The 13,119-nt window shown below is 42.4% G+C and overlaps 1 protein-coding gene across 1 annotated transcript in view; it reads left to right on the forward strand.

Annotated features, from left to right (window-relative positions):
* The window catches only part of LOC122793208 (thioredoxin-like), a 96,273-nt gene extending 85,102 nt beyond the window's left edge, over positions 1–11,171 (forward strand). The window contains exon 5 of the mRNA XM_044061043.1: positions 11,064–11,171. Within this exon, the coding sequence (XP_043916978.1) occupies positions 11,064–11,126 (63 nt within the window). The 3' untranslated portion in view covers positions 11,127–11,171. The remainder of the gene's footprint in view (positions 1–11,063) is intronic.
* The last annotated feature ends 1,948 nt before the right edge of the window (positions 11,172–13,119 follow it).

Below are 13,119 nucleotides of genomic sequence, written 5' to 3' on the forward strand. Positions count from 1 at the left end.
AAGCTAGGACAGCGGCAATGAATAGGATGATGGCCATAATACAGACAGGTAGGCCCACTGTATGCTGTCCCTATTCAGAGGCGACTTGCAAGCAGTGTCTGCAGGAACTACATCTCAGCCTTGGCCCTCTTCACAACCTTCAACTTGGTACAGTACTGTTGAATTATCCAGGTACCTCCAACCTTCCCCTTTTTCTGCATTTTTACCCTACATTGGGCTGGTTCATGTAATCTAGTTTTCACCATTTCCCCACTGCCCCCCCCCCCCCATATCTCTCATTGAGAGAAACTGGGGATCTTCAGGGTAGGCGTAGTACAGGAAACTGTCCACTTTTTACCACTGGGGTTTAAAGATCTAAAGATGGCATGCCAATGCCCCCCCCCCCCCATAAAACAGTGCTATTTTGGTGAAGTGAAGGGTAGTCTTTCAAAGCCATAATGTAAGGGGAAATGAGACTTGCTGGTGGGGTTGCGGTATCAAGGACAAGACTGTATCAGAGGAATACTTGCCCATGTACAGTTGTGGCAAGTTTCTCCTTCCTGTTAATCTCAAGGACTGAGCCAAGAGTGCACCCAGCCTGACTAACCTCCATACGCTTGACAGATTGAATGATATAGCATTCATCCTAGGCACATTTTCAGAAATGTTACTGAAATGAGTCTACAAAGATTTTCTCTACATTGACCAGCTAAGTAAAAAAAAAATGAACAGAAGTCCAACCAGTCAACCACTGCAGCTGCTGCATATTTTATTCAAAGGAAAATAAAAGCAAGGCTAAAATACAGAAGAGCTTTTGCACCTTTCTAAACATGTGCTTCATCAGATCTAATGACTGTTAAACCATCTTTTAAACAGTTAACTCACAAAGTCAGTACTGACCCCCTATACCTATCAGATGCTTGTTGCCAGTTTTTCCTAATATTGCAGATTGAACATCCATAGAATACATCAAACAATCTTAAGTTAGAGCCTCTTGTGTTGGAGATCTTTTCACTCCTCACTACTGTCAGAATTGAGGTTTAGCAATATCCCTCCTGTGTTGGAGGACGTTATAGACTGCTTCAACCTCTACATTTAAAGTAAGTTAAAATTCTTAAATGATATCAGCACTTAACAGCATATTTGTACAACTGTTCTTTACCAGGTTGCTGAGTACATATTTTGGATGCATGCTGTTAGATGTAAAATAAACCAATAAAACAGTTGCTGTTGTAAATCTACTAAGGTTTCTGTCTGATACATTTCCATGTAGACTGCAACATGTGCAAATATATTCATAGCAGTGATTCCTATAGACATCCAGTGAGTAAGAGCTAGGTCTTTGGTTTTTATGCAAATTACAGAAATAGTTTAAGCTGTATGAAAGATGTAATTGGAGAACATTGAAATGACGTCAGGAAGAATGACAAGTAATGCACTATATAAACATGTTCTAGAGGATGACAGCAGTCGTACTAAAGTGTTTGTAGTTTTGGAATTGCACCTAGCAGTAGAAAAGATGAGCTAAGGAATAAAACGGAATGTAGAGATGAAGTGAATTTTAGAACTGCATGCAGATGGTAGAAGGGTATTCTGTGGAACTGACCCTTTAAGACCAGTTCTTAGGTCATGTGACTTGGTGAGGTATTTTGATCTGAAGTGCCTATTTAGAAAGGTGTTTTTAGCCTTGCTTTTATGGCTTTATTCCCCCCCACCCCCACCCCCCGCCTTTGAATAATCATGTTTGTATACAGCAGCTGACATTTTGACTGGCTGGATTTAAAACTGAAATCCTACCCACCACTGTAATTATCTTTGTCCCCATCCAGCGACAGGGAACTGAATGCAGCCAACAATTCCTAAATTCTGTCTGGTCTATCTTGGGGTTTTCTGCTGTCTTTACTATTTAAATATATACCATCCCTTTTGTCTGAAAGCGTTTATAAAAATGTATTCTAGACCACTCTGAAGGAATGTAACCACAGCAAGGGCCTTGTTAAGCTAAACCTTACTTGGTGTCCAAAGAAAGTTCTAGGTTGTCTTTAGTCGTAATTACCAAGGTAAGTCCTACACTTGAGTGTTTTTCCTAAAAACTGTAATGGTGAGGCCTTGCCAGTAAATCATTTGACATCATCCATTGCTTTTTAGAATTGAGGTGATGTCCATTACTGCATCTTACATGAGCAGATAACTGATACCACAAGTATGTAAACAAAGACAAATGGCTGTATACCAGACTGGTAAGAAAAAACACTGTCCATGCAGCAGCAGGAAACTTGCTATATCAGTAGCTTTTATTGTAAAATCTCACAAGCGCTTTCACCGTGACTCAAATGCAGGGCTTAAGTGTAAAACCACACAACACTCCATTTAAATACCCTCATTCATAAAGAGTGCCAAAAAGATTTAAGGCAACTACACAATCCTACATCTAAAATACTAAGCAAAGTAGCTTTGTTCAAAATCACTGCATCATTAAACATTCACCGTGCCCATATAAAGTACATACTCCTCTATTAAAACTATTCACAAGTCAAAATAAGCAAAAAAATTCAGTAATCCCTGCATCATTAAACATTCACCGTGCCCATATCAAGTACATACTCCTCAATATTAAAACTATTCACAAGTCAAAATAAGCAAAAAAAATTCAGTAATCCCTATACAGTCATAAAAACTGTATTTTAAGGTGCTGAAAAAATAAAATCGCATAATAAACTAGGTGTATTAATGTGTAAAAAATTAGTTGTGTGTGGGGTGTGAAAATCACATAATAAACTAGGTGTATTAATGTGCAAAAATTAGTTGTGTGTGGGGTGTGTACCAAAAATTACAATTTTCAGCTCTCTTAACTAAGTAGGGCTTAATAGAGATGTGGTTGTTCAATCCTGGAGGTTGAGCTGCATTTAATTTCAACTGCCAGTAGGTTCCCTGCAGCTTAACCAGTTCTCCCAATCTCCACCCCTAGGATCTATGCAAACCTGTTCCAAGATTCCAAAAAGAAAACTTGTGTGGTTGGGTTCCATTGTCAGTTCTTTTTTCTGAATGTTAAGTATGCTCACAAATACGTTGTGCCCTTTTGGATTTCCTACATAAAACCTGGGATAATCTTTGCATGGGGGCAAATATACTATGCCTCTAGTGGTACAGTGCACAATACTTGTGTAGTTGTCCAAGGTAACAGTTACTTTATCTGTAATATTTGCAACACAAATCTACCTCTGTCGTTCCTTTCAAAGAGCCTTGAGTTGATTTATTGAAGGATGCAGAAAAAGCCATCAGGAATGACTATCTTTAAGGATATATATGAGCACAGTTTCACCCGTGTAGAAAGGAAGTGTGAAGATATAAGGAAGCAAAGTTATTTAGGGATCTACAACAGTATAGTGAGAGCAGGGCTTGTGTTTTCAAAGGGAACATAGCTAAAACCAGAGTGTACAGACAGTCTAATACTGTTGAAACTGTGGCCTTGGTTCAAAATGGTAGTGGAGAGGTGATTATAGATGGAAGGTAACCCACATGCCTTGGCTGATGCAACTGACACTAGTTCACCAACCTCAGGTTTAAAAACACCTTAACCCCTTGGACCCGAAGGTGGGGCTTGATTTTATTGTGCACACAGTTGCTGGCGGGGAACGAGGAGGTGAGTGAGCAGGATTTTTCACCGGAATAGGGACGTGTCAAGTGAAAACCAAAAGGGAAGGTATAGTTGTGGACCCAGTTAAGGTGACTCTTGTATTAAGATTGGAACATTTTCACCTTTTTGAGAGGTTTGTGCCATCTGTGAGGTTTGTTTGATACCCTTATTGAGCTAAAATTATAAGAACTGAATTTTGCTCTAATTTGATCACCCTGATGGAGGAGGTATAGTTCAATTTAGGAAAGCAGGTGCATGTAATCCTCCCCTCCACTTGGCTTTGCAAGTTTTTGAGGAGGTTTGTGCGTCTGATATTTATGCTTTAAATATTGATAAAAAAAAATAGGAGGAAGTGTTTTAAAACCAACTTGACCATGGAAGAAAAACAAATTCTAGACAAATTGATAGGTAGGGAGATCCACAGTATGAAACCTGATGAGGGGGGTGGTATGGTCTTGGTTAACACTAGATTATTCTAGTAAAATTCTGGAGATTTTAAATTACATCAATGTATATGAATGCAGGAGATTTTAAATGACATCAATGTATATGTACCAGTTTCAATCAATTAAAATGACAATGTATATGTACCAGTTTCAATCAATTAAATCAATCTGAAGTTGATAAATCTTCCTATTCCATCACTGATGGGTACGGTTCCGAGCCCTCAGAGTTGGACTTGTACCAAGCTTGCGTGCACCAAAAACTCTCTAGCTAAGCTGCTACCCACAATGCCCTTTGCTCAGTTACCTCCGATCTCATTTGCCGTGCAGCCATATAGCAGCATTTCACCAAGCTGTTCAGCAAAGGGCTTTTTTCAGATGTGTTTACTAGTTTGAAAACCTTTTTCTCCTTTTATAATCTGTTCTTAATTTTCTATATTGCTTCAGCTCTATGCACAGGTATGTCTCTTACCAGGTTGTGGTATCTTGTTACCATTATTTCCTTTCTCTCCACTTCCTCTCATTCCCTTTTGTGTGGTGTGCTCTGGGATGTCAGAAAAGAAGGGAACTACGGGGTGTAAACACTGCTCTTCTTGCAGTGGTAAACAAATTGTGACCTCCATGAAAGTGTTTACTGTTTGGGCATTCTGCATTTGTCGGCGATATTTGTGCTAGTTTCAGTCAGCGGACGCAGAATGAACATTGTAACGAAACAGATTTTAAGGGCCTGCTTGCTTCACCTTTTTCGGAGGCTTTCTGCAACTGAGGTCTCGCCCCTCCTTTGGACAAAACATCCTCGATTGGACCCCTCTTTACCAGCTGGTAAAAGTCACAAGCACAAGGCCCATAAGTCACAGTCTAAACATCACTGTGCCAACTACATCGGCTCAGAGTTCAGCTCCAACGAAGATTAGAGGTCACCTTCGGTGCCTACCCTGGCACTGACTACTACAGCATGGTCTATTGCATCGGTACCCAGCATATCTGTTTCTCTCTGTGCAGACATTGCCCATTTCTGCTCAGATATCTGTTCTGACAACTATCTCAGAACCGTTTTTGTCATCCACCACAGTCTTAACTTCGGCTCAAAGCCTGTTCATGGCTCCGACCATACTTTTACCAGTTGCAAAACTGGAATAGTCTGCCATTCTGTGACTCCACGGACCTGATACTCATCTACTTTGGACTAGTTTGCCAGACAAGCCTGCAGCCCCTTTTTGGACCAGCCTCATTCTCCCTCAGGGGCATCGGTGAGATCCACCAGGAGCCTTTCCTAATTGGATGTGGTGCACCTTCTTGACCAGCTGCTGACCGCCAGGGGAATTTCAAATCAGTCTAGACCCTATCCCACTCCAGGCTTTGGGTTGATTTCTCTAGCAACCCCTATTTACTCCTCCCTTGGATCCCTCTTTTCCAAGGCTCATTTATCCAACCTTTACTAGAGGACTTCCTTCCTCGGTGCCAACAGACGTGAGGCCTCAAAACCCCTTTGGGTGTTGGTTCCATCAGAACCCACCCTTCCTCAATCTCATGCTCCTGGGGGGGTGCAGTCTCTGTTAGACAGTTTTCAGCCCAGACTTCGGATCTGAGGGCAGACCTTCTGGAGTGGGATGTGACCCCCGGTTCCGATTTTGTCTTGGTTTTCGGGCTCCCATCCCTCTTAGGTCAGGCCCGCTTTCCGAGTGATGGTGAGGGCGCTTGCTGCTAGCAATCCTCCTCCATTGGTTATTCCCCCAGTTCGTTATGAGCTGTAGCTGTCCAAGGCCACACCCCAGGACTCAAAAGGCCCAGGAAACCCTTGTCCATTGCATTTCCCTTTGAGTCTTTTTTGGATGCTCCCACAGAAGAACCCCCTTGGAAACGGGTGTGAGGAAACATGGACTCCCCAGAAGAGTCCCTTACGGAAGATACGGACTATGATGGGGAAGGGTCCCCACTGTCACCCCCTAACTGTCTCCTTTGGAGACATCATGGAAATCTGGAAACATAGTGGTGACTGGAAGTCCTCCAACCCTTCCTCGGAGGAATCTGGTTTCCTGCAGGCTGCCTGCTCTCTGCCCTCTACTTGTGCAGTGGGCTTGGAAGAACCCTGACTCCATTGAGGCCATCCCCAGGAGATCAAAGTAATCTCCCCTCCAGAGGATTAACCCCATTGGTTTGCCAGTGGATGCTGTGGTGGTGGCGGCGGCAGCCATGAAAAGACCTTTGCAGAAGAGTCCTGCTATTCACCCCCCCCCCCCCCCCAACAGAGTCCTGGGCAGTGGACAGGTTAGGGAAGAGTCTGTCAGCGACCTCCGAGGTTAGGTCTCTGAACTTTCTGGCACATTTTACGAGGCTCCAGAGAGCTTATCTCCGAACTCTCACGGGTCAAGTATCTGATGGAGCACAAAGTTGCTTCCCTACTTGCCACCATAGAATCCATATCCAATTCATCCATGAGGTTGCTGTCGCACTCAACCGAAGGAGCAGCTAGAGCTGCGGGTGCAGGCATAGTCATGAGATGCCATGCCTGGATGTGCATTTGTGACCTCGTGGACTCGAGTCTTCCTAAATGTCCCTATCGAGCCATCTGCTCTGTTCAGGGCTAAGGTCAAGGATACAGTAGCCAGGTGTAAGCAAGATGGTAAAAGCTTGTCTGCTTTTGGCCTATGCTTTTTCAAACTTCAGCATTCCTTCCCCAGGAGTCAGAGGAGAGGAAAGATGTGGCACAAGTCTCAAGGTCCTTTCCAAGACGCACGTGGTGAGGACTCCTCCAGAGGCAGAGGGGGTTCCAATAATGGAAGACTGCCCTTTCAGGGCAGAGCGGGTCCCCAGAACCAGGGCTCCAGAGATTCCTTCTTGGGTAGACCATATCAGCGCTGCCAGATTGCTTTCCTCCGGAAGCAGTTGGGGGGTGTGTTTTTTCTCTGCACCAAACCACCTGGCTCTCCATTATGAACGATCAGTGGGTGCAGAGTGTCATTACCAGAGGCTACCATATTCCACTAATAACTCACCCAAGACCTCAGAAATCCCTTCCCCGATGTTCCACCCAGTCAAAGGGAGGAGGCAGTTTCTGAAATGCTGTCAAAAACGAGCCATCCAACAGGTCCCCCCAGACCAGTGCGGATCAGGATTCTACTCATTCTTTTTGGTGCCAAAGAAAACCGGGGACTGGAGGCCCCATTCTGGATCGATGTGCTCATTAGATCTCCGGGATGTGTACGTCCATATCAAGATGGACAAGTGCTCCAGGAGTCTTCGCTTCTGGTTGGGAGCCAATAACTACCAATTCAGAGCCCTGCCTTTCAGTCTCTTGATGGCCCCCAGGGTGTTCACGAAATGTCTTGCAGCTCATCTGAGACTTCAGGGATTCCAGGCATTTCCATACCTAGACGATTGGCTCCTCTCCGCCCCCAGCAAGCATCTTCTGGTCAAGGCCCTCAGCTACACACTGGCTCTTGCTGAATCATTAGGCATCACCATACATTAACCTTCAACAATCACAACTGGAATTCATAGGGGTAATATTCCCCGCCCAGTCAAGCCTGATCTCACTTCCTCTCCACAGGCTTCAGAGACTAAAGGCACAAGGTCAGGTGGTACTGTCGAAGCAAGGAGTCTACAAGGGAAATCCTTCAAGCCTTGGGATCTATGGCTGCAGCCATCCCTATAGTTCCCTTAGCCAGACTACCCTTAGCCAGACTACACATGATTACTACAATAGCTCCTTCAGGCCCGGTGGATACCCAGTCTTCACCCCCCCTGAGCTCATTCTCATCACCAACATTTGCAAATAAGATCTCCTCTGCTGGATGAGTACAGATGAAAATGTTACCCCTTCCAGGTTCCACAGCCCAGCTCCACATGGACCACACATACCTGATGGGGTGGGGGGCCACTTCCAGGGAAAGTCGGTACAAGGCATGTGGTCCGATGTAGAGGTCAATTTGCATATCAATGTTCTGGAGTTGGTGCTGCTAGTGTTGCAAGCTTTTCATCCGCTCCTTCCACCCTGAATGATTGTTCAGTCAGACAACATGTCTGTGGTCTGGTACATAAAACTGGGAGGGACCAAATCTTACCCCTTGTGTCACGAAGCCATGAGAATCTGGCAATGGGCGATAGCTTCCAACTGATTGATTTCCAACATGATGCGGACAGACTGGGCAGATGCATTCTTCATCCTCACGAATGGTCTCTGGCGGCGGAAGTCTTGCCGTTGGGGCCAGCCATGCTGCGACCTTTTCGCCTCACCTTCAAAGACAAAATGCAAAAGCTACTTCATTTTTCCCCCTCTTGGAGTAGCAGAGAGACTCTCTAATCCATGATTGGCCCACAGGTCTCCTTTCTGCTTACCCTCCGATTCTCTCTACAGAAAGATATTCGGTTGAGAAGCAAAGTGATCCTCATTGCCCCATTCTGGCCTCAAGTGTTTCCCTTCCTTTGACCACCTTGGATCCTAGACACTCATCAGGACCTCATAGCTCACCCACAAGGGCTAACTCCCCTGAATCTATCCACTCAAGCTGACAGCTTGGTTTCTCCACTTCGTTAGTTGCTAGGCAGGAAACCCTCTTCACCCATCTGATATCTTGGTCTCTCATAAACCATCCACCAGGAAACTTTACAGGGATAAATGGAAAAGCTTCTCTATTTGGTCATGTAATCGGAAGCTAGACCTGTTCTTTGCCTCTGTAACCACTATTTATCTGGCTGAACTGTTCAACAAAGGGGCCTCTGCTTCCACCATTAGAGTCCATCTAGCAGCTGTTTCCAACTTCATGACTGGTCTGAAGGAGTGCCACTTGTCTCCTCTCCTTTGCAAAACCTTCAAGGTTCTTTTTCACAGCAGGCCTCCCATCAGACAGCTGGGATCTCTGAGTCTGTCATTCAGAGCAAGGGGTTACCCTATTAGTATGAGGAGGTGGCTGATAAGGTTATAGAAGGATGGGGTGTGAAGTACTTTCCTTTTGTTAGGTAGTACCTCAGAATACTTCTGTGGGTGCGCCTACTGGCAAACTTTTAAAAGGGCATTGGTATAACATAGTACCGCTTCAAGGGAGATCAAAGATCTAATTGAGAAAAATGTTGAAATTTTTAATAGACATAGTACACAGGGTGGGAGAGAATCCCAATTTTGTCTTTAAAATTGGGACTAACTTAAAAAGGCTCTTTGAAAGGAACAATGACATAGGTAGATTTCGGGGGGGACCAAGGAACAAGAAAATGTGGAAGATGTGGATATTGCAAATATATTGCATAAAAGCAATTGTCACCTTCCTTGGACAACTACACGAAGTATTGTGCACTTTAGGAAGGTAATTGTACCACCAGAGGCATAGTATATTTGGCCCGATTGCAGGTTTTATGTAGGGAAATCCGAAAGGGCACTTACACATGAGCATACTACATTAGGAAAAAACTGGAACAATGCACTGTATAGACATTTGCATATGGAACCCAACCACACAGGTTTTCTTTTAGGAATCCTGGAACGAGTTTGCGTAGATCCTAGGATTGGTGATTGGGAGAACTGGTTAAGCTGCAAGGAAACCTACTGACAGTTGAAATTAAATGCAGCTCAACCCCCAGGATTGAACAACCACATCTCTAAGAGCTGAAAATGTAATTTTTGGTTTATATATATATATATATATATATATATATATATATATATATATATATATATATATATAGCTATTGCTAATTAATTTTTACACATTAATGCATTTATGTGATTTTATAATTTCAGCACCTTTAAAATACTGTTTAAATTATGACTGTATAGGGATTGAATTTTTATTTGCTTTTTATTTTGACTTTAAGTGAATGTTAATATTGAGGAGTTATGTATTTGATATGAGGCACTGTGAATGGTTAATGTAGCATTGTTCAAAATCACTGCATCTTTGCTTAGTATTTTAGATGTAGGATTGTGTATATTGCTTTAAATCTTTTTGGTGCTCTTTTATGAATGAGGGTATTTAAATGGGAGTGTTTTTGTGTGGTATGTGTTTTACACTTGAAAAAGCCCTGCATTTGAGTCTGGGTGAAAGCGCTTGAGATTTTACAATAAAAGCTACTGATATAGCAGTTTCCTGCTGCTGCCTGGACAGTTTGTGTTTTTTTTTTTTGATACCACAAGTATGCTCGCAGAACATTTACTGACAAATGAAGCTACCATAGAAGCCCCACACAAACCGGGAAGATATTGGGTTCTGTAGCTTTGTGTCTCCTTTATCAGAACTATGCTGCATTAACTTGTAGATGCTCACATACTTTGCAACTTGTCATGGAACATCTGTTTTTGAATGACCCAGTTAAGTCTATACACAAAATAGGCCTGTGCAGTGTGAACACTCAGCAGACACCTTTCACAGCATATGAATATGAATGGGACCCACAGGCAGTCCCCCTTTCGGGTAAGGGGGTTACCCTCTCAACTAGACGTCTAGTCTTCCCCGGCCACTCAGTCGTGAATTTCTTTGCATGCTTTCCAGTGCCTAATACAAAAGGTGACCTTTTACTGTTCTGTTATAGGAATTGCAGTTTGTACGGTCTCTTAGCAGGGCAGACTTTTGTTTCTCTGAACAGAGCTCCCAAATTGTCTTCAAGGAACACAAACATTTTGAAACTTCTTTCCACAAAGAAATCCCATACATAAGTATTTGCCATATGTGAGGGTACATAGCTTGAGTACAGGCTTGTACTGTGACAGATGCTATAGTATTTTTGGCTAAGATCACAGCAGTCCTACTGTATCTAGCTTTCTACAGCATCCTGTACAAGGTTTCCTGTTTGGCAAAGGTGGTTGTGTAGTTATGTTGGAACTCCCTTGCTGTTCATGTGGAAATGATAGTCTAATAGTGACTTGTACAGCTACTTTTTTTTTTGGGGGGGGGGTGCTGCTAGTTCTGATCATAGCTGTGCCATATTACATGCTTGCTAACGTGTAACCTGAGCATTTTAGGCAATGTATTTTGAGGTCATTTATTTAGTATCTAATCTTTGTTTATTTACAGGTCGATGACTTCTCTGGGGCCAACAAAGAGAAACTGCAGGAATTTATTGAAAGACTAAAGTAGTTGCAAGTGGTTATACTAAAAAATTAATAAAATTATTGAACTGAATGTTTGCATTTCACTATTGATACTGTTGAAAATTTCTGTGGTCATACTGCATGTTTTGCTGTACACGCGCTGCTGCTTAAAGTAGTGGAAAAATCCCTATTTCTTAAAGGAAGCTATGAAGAGCATTGTAATGGTAAGATGCAGCTTTCTTTTTAGATTAGACAGCAGTTTAGAAATTGTAAGTAAATTCAGTACTGGATTGACTTTAATCTGGTCGTAATATCCTTTAAAATGGCTACAATCCACAGCATTCTGTAACTTACACTTTTTGTGAACTTCATTCAACAGGAGGATGTGTTTTGATAAGGCGGTTTGTGTAAATAGATGTGATTTTATTTTATTTGGCTGCATGTTTGGCAACCTTCCTACAGTTACACTGGCATTTTGTAGGATCAATGTTAATCTCTTCTGACTTCCAAGATGGCTGCACATTGAGTAACAGCTTAATTCTAGCTCTACCAGTGTGAAAACTGCAGAGAAAGCCAGTGGACTTGTATTTCTGGGTAACTTCCACTAACTGGCTTAAGTGCACTGCTTAGTTGACTGGGGGGGGGGGGGGGGAGAGAAAGGACCTGAAAACTGCTACAAAAGGGGAGGAACACTGACTAGGAGTACTGCAGCTAAGCAAAATGCAGTGCAAGCTCCAGGCATGACTTCCAGTAAGCTAGAGGCAAGGATGAGAAAATTGCACAGACCTGATTAAACAAAACAGTAAATCAACTCTGATAAAAGGCTGGGAAAATGGAAGAAGCTTTAAGTACATTCAGATGCAGTTGATAAAACTGCAAAAATCAAATATTAAATGCAAAAATCAAATATTAAAATTAAAAGGCTGAGACTATTCAAGGAGATTATTAAAAATAGAATTGGAGTTCAGAATGTGTAGGGAAACCTGAGCTTTTCTGCTGTACCAGAGAAGCTGCAAAAAACAGACTAATTTTGTGAAAGCACAAATAAGTAACTGGAGTGGTATTCCACAGCAGGAGTCTTAATTGAAAAGGTGCATCATGTGTATGCTCAAAACCTGGCAGCAACCTAGCCCATATTAAAGGTATAATCCTAACAGAAGGAGTTGATTCTGACAAAAGTGAGAAACAGTGTTTGTGGAGAAATAAACTATACCAGGCAGAATAAATGTATTCAACTGTTCAGAGAATGTCAGAGCAGGTGTGATATTCAAACTGCTGTACTCTAAATATCCTCTCCTGGAGGGAACATTTTTGATGCAGTACAAAAGCTTGATGCAGTACAAAAGCTTGTCCAAAGTGAGAGACCACAGATCATGCTGGTGAAACCATTTCCAGTGTTTTAATGGACAATACTTGAGAAGGAAATGACTAGAACAATTGGAGTACAATGAAAATGAAGCAGACAGGATTTGGGAGATGAACAGGAAGTAAAACCAGTAACTTGGAAATTGACAAATGTTGATTACAAAAACATTTGATTGTGAAACGTGACAGAAGAAGAAAATCTGGAAATACTGGACTTTTTGGCTTTGAACTTGTAGGGGACTCAAAAGCAGATGCCCTAATGTCATTAATGTTTGGAAAAATACGGGGAAAGGGAGGAACTGTAAGTTTTAAAAACCAAGTCTGGTCAAAAATGGCAATGTACTCTTGTATATGGGAGTGCCTGGATTAAGGCCATTAGGTTGATCTAGTAACCAGTTTAGAGAAAGCAAATGAAAAAACATGGAGAAATGGCTAGGAGAAGTTTTCTGAAATGGCGAAGATGTTTTATGAATTCAGGTGTTTTCCTACCTGGGAGAGCTATAAAGATGAGAACCATTTAGGTTAACCCAGGTTGAGTATTGCTGTCAGTCTGGGACACTTTCTATCAGAAGGGTAAAACTCCACACTTAAAAGATGTACATCTTCAAATATTGAAGAGGTTAATAGGTTTTAGGGGGCTATTTTTTTTTTTTTTTTTTTTAGGACTTTCAGTG

Source organism: Protopterus annectens, chromosome 2.part0, assembly GCF_019279795.1.
Source record: "Protopterus annectens isolate FY-2018-M chromosome 2.part0, PAN1.0, whole genome shotgun sequence".
In the NCBI taxonomy this organism is placed as follows: domain Eukaryota; kingdom Metazoa; phylum Chordata; order Ceratodontiformes; family Protopteridae; genus Protopterus; species Protopterus annectens.